The sequence below is a fragment of the Streptopelia decaocto genome (genome assembly GCF_964273445.1).
Source record: "Streptopelia decaocto genome assembly, chromosome: 1".
Classification (NCBI taxonomy): domain Eukaryota; kingdom Metazoa; phylum Chordata; class Aves; order Columbiformes; family Columbidae; genus Streptopelia; species Streptopelia decaocto.
The window spans coordinates 23558959-23574856 of NC_138663.1; the positions used below are offsets into that span (position 1 = coordinate 23558959).

General features: G+C 38.8%; 1 protein-coding gene across 4 annotated transcripts in view; it reads left to right on the plus strand.

Moving 5' to 3' along the window:
• Window positions 1-14281: 14281 nt before the first annotated feature.
• Window positions 14282-15898, plus strand: part of POT1 (protection of telomeres 1) — a 66123-nt gene continuing 64506 nt past the window's right edge. The window contains exon 1 of one of the 4 annotated variants that reach the window (XM_082066337.1): window positions 14282-14403. In XM_082066337.1, the coding sequence (XP_081922463.1) occupies window positions 14295-14403 (109 nt within the window). In that variant the 5' untranslated portion in view covers window positions 14282-14294. The other 3 variants (XM_082066336.1, XM_082066339.1, XM_082066338.1) reach the window with 3 other exon arrangements.

Here is a 15898-nt window from a genome sequence, read left to right on the forward strand (position 1 = left end):
GCTCATCCAAGTGCTTACATGTTGTATCCTCATCATTTTTATAACACACAATGAGAGTTTATAGATATGAGCCAAATATATCCTCAAGGGAAGCACTGAGTTTTCCTAGACCATTGAGATTTTTCTGAAATAAACCTTTGCTGCACGGCAAACTCTCAGATGTTGTTAGATAATTTTTAATGAGGCCAGCCTGCTACCTTCTGAGTTCTTTTCTTTTCTTGAGATTTAAAAATATCTTACACTTTTTTCTAAATTAGTCACACTTGAAGCAATCGCCAGGGGTTTCCTTGCAGGTCTCTCAGAACAGGTTGCTTCACAGAAATGTTGACTTTATGAACTGTGAAAAGATTGGAGAAACTGACAAATTTGTCAAGCCTGAAATGGAATGTAAAGACAGGTGGTTTGATGCAGTAAATAATATGAAAGCTATTTCCAAGGAGCCTTTTGACAACCTGTCAGAACACTGGTTGGACAAGCACCAGGTAGCGCTATTCAAGAGCGAGACAGTGACAATGGTGAGGAAACTAATGTCATTTCAGCTTTGTATTCCACTTCTTGAGAATCAGTTGTCATATGATGGAAAATATCCTTCCTGTCACATTGTTTCTACGTGCTAGGACTCTACAAGCTGGTTGCTTAAGAGGTGCACATTCACAAAGCATAACTTCAGGCACAAGAGTCTAAACTATGCAGGTTTCTCCTTTCTCAGCCAGTGGTGAGAGACAGGCTATTCCACAGAGCCCTTCAGAGATCACAGATGAGGCTCCTTCCATGAAATCACTCAAAAATTGCTTGTCTCCTAGATTCCTGTCAGCCCACTTCTCTAGCCTGTTGAGGTCTCTCTGAGGGTAGGTAGCACAACCATTGGCTGCTCCTTCCAGCATTATATTCAAACCCAATGAGGGTGTACTCTGTTCTGTTGTCCAGGCTATCAATGATGTACTGGCCCTAGTACCAGCGCCTGGGGCACACCACTAGCACCCGTCTTCCAGAAGGACTTTGTTCTGATGATTGGAACCCTTTGAGCCCAGGTCTCCAGGCAGCCTTTAGTCTACTCCACTTATCCACTTATCCTGTACTTAATCAGCTTATCTTCAGAGACAAGCTAAGAAATAGAGTTGATAGCCTTACTAAAGTCGAGATAAAATGCTCTCCTCTCAACTGCCAGCCAGTCATCTGTCACAAATATAAAATCACAGAATCACAGAATGTTAGGGATTGGAAGGGACCTCGAAAGATCATCTAGTCCAATCCCCCTGCCAGAGCAGGAACACATAGATGAGGTTACACAGGAAAGTGTCCAGGCGGGTTTTGAATGTCTCCAGAGTAGGAGACTACACAACCCCCCTGGGCAGCCTGTTCCAGTGTTCTGTTAACCTCACTGAGAAGAAGTTTCTTCTCAAATTTAAGTGGAACCTCTTGTGTTCCAGTTTGAATCCATTACTCCTTGTCCTATCATTGGTTGTCACCAAGAAAAGCCTGTCTCCATCTTTGTGACACTCACCCTTTATATATTTGTAAACATTAATAAGGTCACCCCTCAGTCTCTTCCAAGCTCAAGAGCCCCAGCTCCCCCAGCCTTTCCTCATAAGGGAGATGCTCCACTCCCTTAATCATCTTTGTTGCCTAAAGGGTTACCCAGTGTGCAGGTGTGTAGAGATCATGACCGTGGCTTCTCAGAATTCCATAACAGACAAGGACATGGAGGCTTTATCCTCCAAACTTCCCTACTTTATTGCAGATTACCACACGTACTACAAAAATCACCAGTAGCTAGTATAACTGTGCTTAATAAAGAAAAAAATACATACAGATATTGAGCTATTACAAATTATTAGCACAAATCAGTAATACAGTATCAATCAATGGTATAGCACCATCAGTAACAGTGGCAATCAATAATAGCAGTAATCAACAGTATAGCAACAATTAATTGTATCGCAACAGTTAACTGTATAGCAACAATCAGCGGAATAGCGACAACCAATATAATAGCAAGAAGCAATAACAGCAACAGGCAAGGAGGTATATACTATTACAGGTTATTAAAAACATCATTAGTGAAGCAAACTTATCAGCAATATAACATTCATGTTCATAGATTTATGAAAAAATACTTATATGGATATATAATACCCGTATCAACCAAACCACCTCAGAGAGGGAAACAACCATCCCAGAGGTGGGAGGACAAACTGAATCAACTGAGGAGTGTAGGCCTAGAGCGGGACCAACAGAATGACAGAGTCTCACTGCAAAGTTGATCCATGTCATGGAACCTGGAGTCAGTCAGGCATCCCCAGTGAGAGATCTTGTAGAGAGTTTGTGCAGAAAATTCAGCTGGTTTAGAAACGCAAAAGTATGTGCAGCATGGGAAGTTTTCAGAGAGGGGCTCCACTTTGTGTAAACATCAACTCATTCTTATATCATAGAGACCTAAGATGACAACAGGTCACCACCACTTAGAGCAGCAGAGCATTTTTTTTTTTCACCTAGAGCAGTGAACAGATGATTATGTTTTCTGTTCTCTCAGGCCATTTTTTATTTTTCCAGACTGTTTTCCTGTCCTTACAGTTAGAACAAGCCAACGGCAGTTACTGATCCTTACTTTCTGAGGATATTTTCCCTTTTTTGTGGAAAATTGTGAACAATTTTCAGCAGTATTTAAAAATATAATTATAACTGCACTGATTTAAAGGAAAAGCATTACATCAGACTCATATCCCCACCTGATGAGCTCTGATGTTTCACAAGACCTATCAATTGCTTACATCCTTTGGTTTTTGTAAAGGCCTTATAAAATTTTAAAGTCTACTGTAGGGTTACTTCTCCTTAGTTATCAATAAACCTAAGGACTAATTGTTAGTCTCCTCTTTCTTAGAGTTCTTAATCATCCTGGTTTATGCCCTGAAGGAGATGGCATAGATTTACAGTAAGTCATAGATGTTTAGACAAATAGTAAAATGTTAAATTTATATTTTATCTTTTTAATAGCCTTCTTTTTTCTTGTCCTGTTCCTTTTCTATCTTGTTTTCCACTTCATTTCTTCATATCACCTTTCTCTGGTTTTCTATGTAGATAACCTATGACAGTTAAATAACTCATATTAGGATTGTTCATGACATTCCATAAATAGTCCTTAATTTCTGGAACGTCATTCTATAGGGAGCCCATATCAATTCTGATAGGGTTACATGCAACACCTATTGATATCCATGGAAGCTACGCTTTGTGATACATTATCATTTGAGGCAGTACTGATAAAATTTTCATTTTACCAGTACCACCTGATAAACATTTCCAGAACAATCTGATTCCTGACACGTATATAAGAAGACTTTTAATATTCTGAATAGTGTCGACACTTTTAAGATCCAGCTGGACAGGGTGCTGGGCTATCTTGTCTATGCTGTGCTTTGCCACAATGGTTGGACCACATGATCCTTGTGATTCCTTCCAATCTGTTATTCTATTATGTGATTCTATGATACTTTGTTTTGCAAGCACATCATATGGAAAATCACTCTGTATTTCAGTGATTATTAAGTTTAGAGTAAGATTATGCTAGTAAACATACTACCAATCAATCACTGTTGTATTATTATCATCTTGCCTATGAACTTCATGATTGTCATCTCTGCATCTTCCCACTTGTGAGCTGTGCCAAAAGGCAGCACCACCATCCTAAGAAAACTCTGTAGAAAGCCCCCTCTATAGAGAGGTCAGAGGCACTGGCCCACAGAACACAGAAACTGTTATCTCCTTGTTTTCTTCTTCTGATCCCAAGAGTTTCATAAAAGGGCTATAAAGAAGGAGAGGTGAGAAAAAAGCAGTTAACAGATAGTGATGGCATTTTCAGAATTTAAGAGATGTACAAACTAATTACCTTTAATCACTACTGCTGTCTGTTTTTTTGCCTTTTTTTTTAAATTATCTTTGTGATTTTTACTATAATTTAGCCAAATACATTAGCCGTGGGATATTTGAATCCTCTGGAGTGGTTATTGGATGTTTCTCCAATGAAGGTAATGACCTACACTGTTCATTATTATCCTTTTCTTTTTAATCTTGTCTACCACAGCTCATGCCTTCTGGCTTTCTTTCCCTCCTGACTTTTTCTTCCATGTGGAGACTGGCTTCTGCCAGACCAACAGGAAAATGGACAGATGACTCACTAAGAATTGGACTGTGACCTTGGCAACAGTTAATTTGCTGCTGTGCTAAAACTACATCTCTCAGGCTGACCTTATTACCTCACTGGCCTTCTCTTGCCTTCTAGTGGTTGAAAGCACTTACTGTCAGCAGCTGTTGCTCTCTTCAGGACAATTTGGTGTTAGTTCCTGATACAGCTGCTCCTTGCTACAGTAATAAGCCTAATGAAAAAGAATAAAATTTTCTCACCTTAAGAAAAATTTATAGCTGGATGTCAATACAAATGATAAATTATCTTTGTCAAAGCACAGCAATTTCCATTGAATGTAACATAAGTCATACTAACAGCTGTAAAATACACAGTTTATATATTATTTATTTAAATTAAAAACCATGAGGCAGGCTGAGAAGACAAGAATGATGAAAGCTGATGAGAGCATGCAGAACTTCAAATTTCTTATGATTCTATTCAGTTCTTAAAGAGTGATGATGGGATATGGATTTTCTGTCTGAAAAGGCAATGTGGATAAAAGTTTCTGTGTTGGTGTGGCAAGGTTTTGGTAGTGGGGAGTTGTAGTGGGGGACTGTGTGGAAGATGGTCAGGGCCTGGCCTGGCCTATGCTGGACAAGGCCAGTTCCAGATAGCTCTGGACCCACTGCAAGCCAAAGCTGAGTTTTGAGGTGGGTGTTGCCTCTCTAAAAACATATTTAAGAAAGGACAGAATATGCCAGAGAAAGGAGGGGGAACATGGAGAGAAGGAGGGAACAGAGAGAGGAGTAGAGAATCAGAGGGAAACAGCAAGAGAAGAGTGAGGTCAGAGGGGCAGGAGGTGCACCATGGCAGAGTGGATAATCCTGATAGGACAGAACCCATGGAATACCTGTGGAGGAAAAGAGCAAAGAAGCAGCAACAAACAGAAACCACTGTGTTCTGAATGCAAACACCAGCAACCCTCCACCATTGCCGTTCTTTGTCCCACTGAAGGCACCACGCGTAACCTGCAGAGATACCAATGGGGTATGAGGGGTGTCTGATGAAGTGAGCCTGGTAAAGAGTGTGTTTTTGCTAAATGTTTTAATGCTTTTTCTTGTTCTGGTTTTTGTTTCTTAATACGCAAAAAAGCAACTACATATTTCTATTAATTTGCAATAAATTAATGTCCCCAAGTCAAGTCTGTACTGCCTGCCACAGTAATTGGTGTCTTTATCTCAATCCACAAGATGTCTTGCTCGTGTTCTATTTTCTCCCCATCATGCTGAGGGTGGGGAAAGTGAGTGAGCAGCTGGGTGGGGACTTGGCTGCCAGCCAGAGCCAACCCACCACAGACTTTCTGGTAATTATCTCTTTGGTAATGTTGCTGACGTCTTCAGTAGTCTGCACTCTTAAAAATAAATTAACCTAGTGTAGAAGAATGCACCTGTCTAAACCACAGAGAAGCTAAAACTCCTGCAATCCTCACTGCTCTAAGTACCTGAGATAGCTTCACATCTGAGAAGACATATTCAGACATAGAGTGTTTAATCAATTGTAGTGTTGTCCTGTGAACTGAATCACACAAAAGATTTACATGAAACTACCAAAGAATACTCCTGTTCACTGAGACTGAGACAAACATGATCTACATGACTATTCCTAATATGTCTTGTTGAAGAAATGTCCTGTTTTCTTGGAAAATGTCTTCTTGGAAATCCTCTCTAGAGGTATGAATTATATCAACATTAATAATCATATGCAAATAAAATGATCTTCTCTATTTGTATTAGCAAGGGTTGCAAGCTGGAAACTTGGTGTGCTATTATGCTCCTTCATGCTTGACTGCTTTGTTAAAGATGCAGAAATCAGTATGAGGAGCCCTTGTCCACATTCAGTGTAAATGTAGCATTCAACTGCAATTTTTCAAAATAATTAGATGCTTGGTTGAGCATCTAGTTTTAGCCAATTCAGCTGAATGCATGTGTAATTATGATATATCGGAAAACACTGTTTACAATGTTTACTCGTTTTTGCCAGTAATCAAATTATCAATTAAATTTTAAAATTTGGTTTCGAAACCACTTAGCACTTCTTAGATTTTTATGAGTTATTTAAAAGATGACAATCAAACCAATAACATTAAAACACACAAATCAGAAAACTGACTGACACTGTCAACATACAAAAAAGAACAAAGAACTAAATGCAGCATGAAAATGTGGCAATTAACAATCATGCAAGATTGTGTGGAATAGACCTAAATGACAGCTTTTAAGCATGTATTAACTACATCCAATCAAATGCAATGAACAAACACTAAGCCACAAAAAAGCAACAAATCGTAAATATTTATTTCACAGTCTGCATATTATACAGACTTCCATCCTTGGCTAGCCATTGCTTTGGGTTCATGTAAACAGGTTAGAATACTGCTGTCTGAGAAAAATATAGCTTTAAGAAGTGAATAAAGTTAAAGTAAGTAAAAGTTTCAAACCAAATCTTGTAGAACCACAGAAAAATAGAGTTGAAATGACCTTTAGAAGGTATCTTATCCATCCATCTACTCTGAGACAGATCAGCTATTTAAACTTTTATACTTTATTAACCTGGTCCAAAAATATCGATTCAGCAACACAGATTTCAGGAAAATTATTCCATGCCTCTACATTATTTTTTTTACTCAGAAAGTCTGTCCTGTTGTCTAATATGAATAATTCATTTTGGAATTTAAGCTTATTAATTCATTTATGTACCATGGATACACAGAAGCAACTATTTCTTCTTTGTTTTTATTTTTTATACACCACATGACTCCACATGAGAAAAACATACTCTTTACTTCAGGCTAAATAACCCCAGGTCTTTCCAGCTGGTTTTGGAGATCATGTTTCCTAACCCTTTCATCATTCTTGCTGATGTCCTTCAGAACCTCTCCAACTGACCTATGTTTTTTAAGATTTTTTAAAGTTAACTAAACACATTACTTCAGTTTATCAGAGCTCTTGAGCAGAAAGGTCATCTTATGCAAATGTATCTTACATGTTATTTATGTAATTTGTTCTTTTTCAGAACAGAATGACATGGCCGACTCGCAATCAGCTTGTGATTCATGTCTTTTTTCCTAAGAACTGCCACTTAGCCCATTGTTTACCCTCATGTATTTATGCAGTTGACCATTTTTGCTTAAGTGCAGTATCTTTTCCTTCTCCCTGTTGACTGCATCTTATTTTTAAAACCTTTTTTTTTTTTTCAATTTGACAAAATGCTTTTGTAGTACAACAAAGGGTCAACATCCTCAGTATATGATACTATTTAAGAGTCTTCAGACACCATGCTTCCCAGGTGTGCTGTATTTTAGAGACCATGGCAACAACTCCATTGCCAAGGCTGTAAGAGCACATAATTCTGAAGGTCCTGAATATCTGTTCTGATGCTTTTATGGAAATTGAGCTCAAGCAGCACCTCTCAAGAGATCAGTAGTCTGTTAAATAAGGTCTTTTATCACAACTAGAAAATCCTTATTTCTGCAAAATTCCACACGGCTTTAAGTCCACAAGAACATAAGACATCAGGTCCCACACAGGTGCACTCAGAAAAAATGGTCACTAATGGATGAAATCACAAGCACTTTTGAGTTAAGCAAACTCTAGAAGTAATGATGAGTGCAAAATCATCACTAAACTGTTACATTAGATGCTACCGCACAGGTCAGAAGCTTTTCTTTTCCTTCCCTCTTATTCAGTTGCTGAGACATACTTTTTCATTTTAGTTATGGTCAAGAAACAAATGGCGTATTTTGGCTCCCTTTGAATATTTTGGCTGTTTTCATATGAAGATGTTTATGCTTACCATGTTTTGGAAAAAGCTGTTTCTGTTTTCCTGTAACACAGAAGCTTCAAAAACCAATCATCTAGCCTAAGAAAATAAACAGATGAAAACATTTTAAAGACAAACATCTTCAAAGTTATAAAAGTTTTAAAATAAGGTTGTCTGTCATTCATGGTAGGACAACTTCTTTTCAGTTTTTCACAGAACACTGAAGCTAAAGAGCTTAAGAGCACTGGATGCCTGACGCTTTAGCTTCAGGGTACCCAAAACCACTTAAGGCCCTTTGAGTCAAAACCTGAATTAAGGACATATTTGAAAACATTCAGGATATCTCAGAACAGGAGGTAAACATGACTAGTGATAAAGTTCTATTTAAGCCTCAGGTCTTTTCCCTCCTTTATTTACTTAGTTTTGATTTTCATTTAATTTTCTATTTTACTTTTATCTTACTGAAAGTCAGAAGAAATATATAACTAAAAAAATACACTGATGCAAAGCCAAAGTGAGAATTAAACATAAAAAAGCAAGGAAAAAAAAAAAAACAACACACACACACAAACCAAACAAACCAAATGGGGATATGGATATATAGATATATATATACACAGATATATATATATATATATATAAAGAATAATCCCACTACAGTCCATGAAGATAGAATTATCAGAATTAAGCCTTAAGAGCTAAAGATTTTTCAAGAAAAAAAAAATGTTTTTTTAGGTATCTAGTATATACTAAAACATGTATTTTCTTAAATTCCAATTAATTTCATGTATTGAAGTTTTCTCCAGGCTGGAGAATGCAACCATGTCTAGAAAACTGGCACCATTATCATACTAGTGAAAGCTCAGGAACTGAATAGGAATAAGCTTCCCAGTAACACCTCTTCCCAAGTCTCCTGTTGCTTCCTGATGTATTTTTTTTGTCTCAGAGTATGTATCAATTAACTGCAGTTCTAATTGTCTCAGTGTATTTTGACTGTAAAACTAGTGGGGTGCAGACTGGTATTTTTTGTCTGCCATTGCATTGTTAAACACAAAAGGATTCCAGTTCATGATGGCATCTACAGATTTCCACAGGGAGGACAATGATGCCTGTGATAATAAACATAGTTAGACTTTCATTCCTGAAACTGAAGAAATTGAATTTTCCAAGTAAACTGGTTCATAAAGAATTCTGTTTTTAAAAAATGGGAACAAAACAAACAAACAAACCCTCATGCTTTAGTATATATCATAGAAAAGTAATTGCTCCACTTAATGAAAACAACAGAGCAAGAAATACTTTACTATTTTACAAATAATACTGAAATAGCTCTTACAGAAATAGTTCTATTTGTCTGTGCTCACACAACAGCATCCTTTAATAAGCTCTTTTAATGACTTTCTTGAAAATATATGCCTAGGTTCCTGTCCACTGTTGTCTACAACAGAAGCACACTTCCCAAAATTCACATGCATTGAATGGACATACAAACAAATGTTCCAACAGTTAGTACAAGCACTTAAAAGATTCATCATCTCAGGGATGCAATTTTATTTTTAATTACCTTGTACCTATGAATGTTGTACTTTTCTTGCATAAATGTCTTAAGATATCTCTGGTTTCATTCCTCTATTTGCAACAAAAGATACAGTGCTTCTGAAGTGCTAGGGTTTCTTTTCATTATTTTACTCTCACGATACATGTCACACTAACACACCAAACTCTTTGGGAAATTATACAAATTATATTTATTTTTGCAGTAACCTTCTTAGCCAGTATAAACTTATAAGCATCACTGAAGGAAGCACAAACTGCTATATCTAGTCAGACATCTGAGGTTTTAGAATAAAGAACAATATTTCAACATTCTTAGAGGTAGGGAATATTTCATTTAAAATATAGGACAAATACTATGCAAAGACATAACAAACATCCATTATTGTTCATTTCTATAGAAAGCTTTTGGATAGTTGCCTCATTAGAAAACAAAATCCTATTGCTAAGCAAATTAGCTAAGAACACAACCACAGAGCACACATAATTAGTGAGTGTATTAAATTTAGAAAATAAAAAAGTGTCATTTAAAAAAAAAGAAGCAGACTTAATACTGGCAAACAAAAATGTAATCTGCAGTATCTGTAATGATTTGATGAATAAGAAATCCTTGAAACCAATGAAATGACTAACATTGACTTCAAACAGCTTTGGCTCAGGTTCCAAAATTTAAGCTAACTGTAATAACTCTTTATATTCTATTAACATCCATCTTACTAATGCTCAGAACCACAGTAAGTTTTCAAGTAGCCATTAAGCACAAGAACTATTCCTTTGTGAGAGTCTCCATGTATAATTTACTGTCTTATTTTACAAGAAAACTTGGAGGTTTTCAGACATATTTCTGAGTTGCTGAATCACTGAATTGGCAAGAGCAGGGATGCCTCCAGAATCACAACAGTTGAGACCTTTTTCACATCCTTGCCTACATTCAGTCTCTTGCTTTTCTCTGGATCCTCTCCCATTTCTTTTGCTTATCTCCTAAATATAGGAGAAAGTTGTCTCCTGCCCAGAATGATCCTGCCTTCACCCACCACTCCATCAGTGAGTTCTTCAGAGTTGGCTTCCTCTGATCAGGGAGCCAGTCATGCATCTGCTCTGTGAGTGAGCTACTGAAATGCCAGCAATAGTCTGTGGAAGTGTTCTGCTACATCCATAACCTATACCTATAGTACAGCCTATAACCTATACAATTTGGTCTAATAAAGGGTTTATCCTCCCCTACAAATCTTGCTTCTAAATTACCATAATGTACCCACTAAAAACCCATTCAATGTGTGTTCTATTTAATTTACATTCACATAAGCTGTATATATATGTGAGCTTCAATTACACAGAACACTAATATAGTACAAATAATGAAGAATTACTCATTTTAATACTCCATATATACTTATTTCGAAAGACAGAGATAACAAAAATTCATGGATCTGACAGTCCTTCACAGAAAAAAAATCATCTAAGCACAGCACTTTGTAGTAAGAAGCATGCTATAATCATATGTTTTCTTATTGATTCATTGCACAATAACTACATTTATAAAGATGCAAGTAGTCAGTATGCATTCTTGGAAACCATCTAGAAATTATTAAACATTTATACTGTCATCATGTCAGTAATTTTAATAAATCTGGACTTTTACCTTCTATTAGCTTCTATTTACAAGCAACACATCATTTCAGATGTACTGCAAAGGTTCTCTGTCCCATAACTGACTGAATTTGGCCTGTATCTGTAAAAGTCTACCAAAAAATAAAGTGCTGTCACAAAAGCAAAGTTGAAGGAACAGAAAGGGGCTGCCTTCTAGCTGTGGAGGTATTTGGAAATAGTTTTACAATAGCTCTCAAATGAGATGAAAGCTGATTGTTTTTGAGAGCTGCACTATTTAGAATCTGAGCATATCTGTCCTTCAAATTTCACATTGTAGAAGCAGCCCATGAAGTACCTCATGCCGAACTTGGAAAACATTATACCAGGACAGATGCTAATGGAGACGGCCTGTATTCCTACAGGCCAATTCTCTTGCTCTTGTTTACTAAGATATCCAAGGAAAGCGAGGTGCAACATCTAGACTTTTCAATGTTGCTGTTGGACTTGACTGTCATTGGTATGTGTGTTTTTCAAAGTATATTTGAAAATCTTGCCCAGTATTTTCAAATAGCTCAAAAAAACTTAAAAAAAAAAAAAAAAAAAAGAAAGAAAGAAAAAAAAGAGCTTGAGGCTAGTTTCCCAAACCCTTTTTAGTGTCCTGCCTCACGAAGAGGCAGTCTTCAGGAGCTTCTGAGAGCAGGTGTTGATTTAATGCATAAGGCTTTTATTTCTGAAAGCTTTGATGCAATGTCTTATGTTACAGATATTTTCAACACACAGGGGGGAACTTTTGGTCTTGCTGAAGTGATTGGAAAGTTTTCATTATTCTCAGTGGGGTGAAAATTTCAGTTGTATTTGGGGATTTCAAGAAATCCTAAACCATTCAGGTGCACGGGCATCAGTTACCTGTGGACTCTCTTTGCAACTTCCCCATTTCAAAACACATGTTCAAGAAAAAAGGCCACCATGTTGCTGGGTTTGTGGTTTTCGTTCGTTTGTTGTTGTTGTTTTTCCTCTGCAGAGGACATACAGCACATACTTAATGAAACATTAAAAATCACCTTCTGATGTAATGTAATTCAATATATTGTTCATCTAAGTTCTCCTATTGACTGTAATATTCTGCTGGCAGAAACTGGCTAATTTCTTGAAGAGAAATGAATAAGTGAAGATGAAGATGACTATCATTTAAAAAACAGTATCAGAAATTCAAGAAAACCAGATTTCAGTCTAAATTTATGATAGACCTAACAGCTATTCTGCTGACACATAAAGCTGGGATCTATCTTTTTTATCAAAATTCTGCTTATATACAGCTTCTCCTTCATTTGTTTCCTTTGATTGTATACAGAACAGCACATACAAAACTCAAAGTCCTCTAGGTTTGAGGTGACTTTACAAAATAATTTTATAGTAAATTGAGAAAAGGTATCTGGGAACAGAAGCAGCAGACTATGAGAGAAGTACGATAAGATCAAGTAACCATTTCAAGTACTCAGGAGTGCAACTTGCTGTTTCTAAATTATTTTAATTTAATTCATCTACAATGTATAAGTTTTCCATGATTTCACTTCACCAGAATTAAAATTGCTAAGCAGATCTTATACAGACATGAAAAAAGACACAGAACAGAAAAGAGAAGCACGTCAGCAGGTTAAAGCAGAATTCCCTCACTTTTCGCTCTTCTGAATTTTCCAGAGTTTTTTTGACTCAATGATAAGGGACTCTGAAAATGTTTAATTCCTGATTGTGTCTTTCACTGCTTTATCAACTATTTTTGCTGATAAATTTTTGTGATTAAAACTGTTGTTTTCAAAATGTGGATTTAAAAACATGAGGTCATAAGAAAGGACAGACAATATTCCACCAGAAATGCTCACTTGACAGAACTTAATAGTCTAAAAATAAGGTTGATTTCTCCAGAACTTTTGATGGAAACAAGGAATGTGGGGAAGTGACACTGATCTTCTCAGCCTATCTGCTCTGTTGTAGTTGGCTCTTCAGATGGCCAGATTAGTCTTCCAGGTAATCAGGCATGCTTAAATTCCCAGTTCCACCTTAGCTCTGTCAGTTATTTTTATCAAGGTTGTATGACAAGGTCTTAGTAATATAACCAAGTAATATAACCAAGCATGCTACATTAATGCTCAATAGAAGGTATAGGTTTAAAATGTATTGAAAACAGTCAAAGAAAAGAAACCTTTTCCAGAAACGGCTGTCAACAATGAAAACGAGTACAAAACATGTCAGTGAACCCCTCCCAGAGGCTTCCTGAACACGGATGGGTTTGAGTTCCAACTCTTTAATCAAATTTGGATTCACAGTGGAGCTAGAACACTTCAGAGACTTAACTAAAACAGTTACAAAATAGGGGGGCAGTTGTGAGGGAAAAGATTTAAAAAAAAAAAAAGCAGCAGAAAATGATTTCCAGTGGGACTTTTTTCAAGTCACTAAGTGATGAGAAACAAGAAAAGGAAAGCTGTCCCAGATATCCAGGACTGCAGAGATAAGAGAGCAAGCGCACAGGCTGGCAGAAGACAGATCTCTGAGGGACTGGAGAAAGCAAGCTCAAGTCTCTAAAGGAAAAAGCCTTGCTGTTGCAATGTTGAGCCATGTATGCTGTAGTTTTGTATTGTTAAGCAATGCAAATGAGACCTTGGCATGTGTCAACTTGCAGCAAACATCAGCAAGCCCGAGGGACCCTGTGTCTCTGACAATGACGAATTCAGCTTTTCAAAGCTTGGCCTGATGCCTCCTGCCATTTAAACACCACCAGCAGCAAGCCGCGGGCTTTTTACCCGTTATTTAACCCTCTGAAGGTGACACCTTTTAAGTGCGTTTGAACCGGGTAACGGCATCCACGTTTTACCGGCCACCAAATTTCGGGCCGGTCCCTGCGTGTACTGGACAGCCCCTTCTATGAGGGCTGGGAGCCGGCGCTGCCTCGGGCCTCCCCCGACCCGCCGGCAGCCCGAGCAGCGCTGAGGAAAGGCCGGGAGGAGGCCGCCCTCGGGGCCGGACCAGCCCCATGGGGCGGGCCTGCACCGCCATGGCCGCGGGTGGCGGCCGCGGGGACACTTTGTATCCCCCACTTTTCCCTCTGCCGCCACCCCTGGCCCCGCCTCTCCCCGCCCCTGCCCGCGCAGCCGGTGCGGGCACTGGGCACCGCCCCCACCGGCCGGAAGGGCGGGCGGTGCGGCTAGTGCGCATGCGCGGTCCGCCCGGTCGTGCTCGGTGGGTGGCAGGCGCGTGGTGCGGGCGGAAGTGGGGCTGGCGGTTTCCTCAGCGCGCGCTCCCCGCCCCGCGCTCGGACACAGGTACAGGGGCCCGCGGGCCGCACCCGCCCCTCCGGCGGTGCCGCAGGGGCGGCGTGGCGGGGTGCGCTGTCCCCTCCGTAGGGCTGCAGGGAGCTGGGCGGCTGTCTCGGCTGTGGAAGAGGGGTCTCTTTGCCCCAGGCCCGCCGGAGCTGCGGGCGGGCAGAGCCCCTGCCCTCGCTTGTGGGGCTCTGGCGCTTTGCCAGGCCTGGCTTTCCTCTGCCAGAGCCGCAGTTACCCTGCGCCGGCCTTCCCTCCCTGAGCCAACCCGCCTGAGTCCCTGCTCTGACAAACACAGCGCTTTGCGGATTAGTTCTGTTTTTTTTCTTCATAGGCACTAAGTGTACTGAAAATCAGATTTTGTTGTTAGTATGCCTGTGCTCATACATCTAAGCTCTTGGTTTTGAAGATCCCAGCTTCTTGCAGTTGCTGAATTGACTCTGAAGTGATTACAGTTCACATCCTGAAAGAATCTGCTTTCTAGCCCTGTCTTCCTCAGATCCCTTGTTGTGCAGTGGGTTTCTGCAGCTGAGGTACTACAATTGGAATAATTGACACTGTAAGAATTCATTTTCCTCGGGTAGCATTTCATTGTGGCCTCTTTTGCACAATATCAGATAGTACATTTTAATCTGAAATTCATAAAGGAGGTGGGGTTTTGTTAAGAATTCCAGTTGTATTATTGTGAAAGTAAGTACCAGCTGTGTTAAGAGTAAGAATGGTCTAGGACATATTTCCAGAGCATAAAGTGCCTGAAGATCTGTAACAGCAGCAAGCTGAAGTCTTGCAACTAAGGGAATAAGACATGTCACGTGGCTTTCTGTTTTAGTTAGCTGACATGGTGTTTTCTCCTGAGAATTCTCAAGGAAACTGCAAGTTACAAGATTAGATTGTTACAAAAAATCTAGACAACAGATGCTGTTCTTCATGAATGGTCTTGATTTCATTAAAACTGGTGTATGATGAAAGATTTCTCTTGTGTCTGATTGCAGGGTGAGTTAATAGTAGTTCTGTACAATATGTTTTGTTCCATGGCGTTCATGTTCTTTTTTATGAGAAACTATATAACAAGTGTATGGCTATGTCTACGTATGTCTTCACATTTAAAGTGAGGCATTACCTATTTAATAATTATTTTGGCTTTTCACAATTAGCCCAAATATTGTGCTGACTAGTATTTGTGTTTACAAGGGCTTCAGAAATCTTCCATTTTGACTGACCGCATCAATCAGATGGTGATACTCTTGACTGTTCCTTCATTCTTCGTGAAACTTTGTTGGGGTTTCCTCCAGAGGCCCACACTATCATGTATTTTATTCTCTGATCTGGAGAATGAGTTTGTGTCTCTCTGTGAGTAGCATCTGCTTTGATAGATAAGGAATATCCTCATACCTCTGTTTCAGCTTCCTTTTGCCAAAATGACATTAATCCTCTTTAAGTAATTTTCATGAATCACCAAAGTATTTCTTGGTTGTAGAGAAGGGAGTAATCTTTCCAA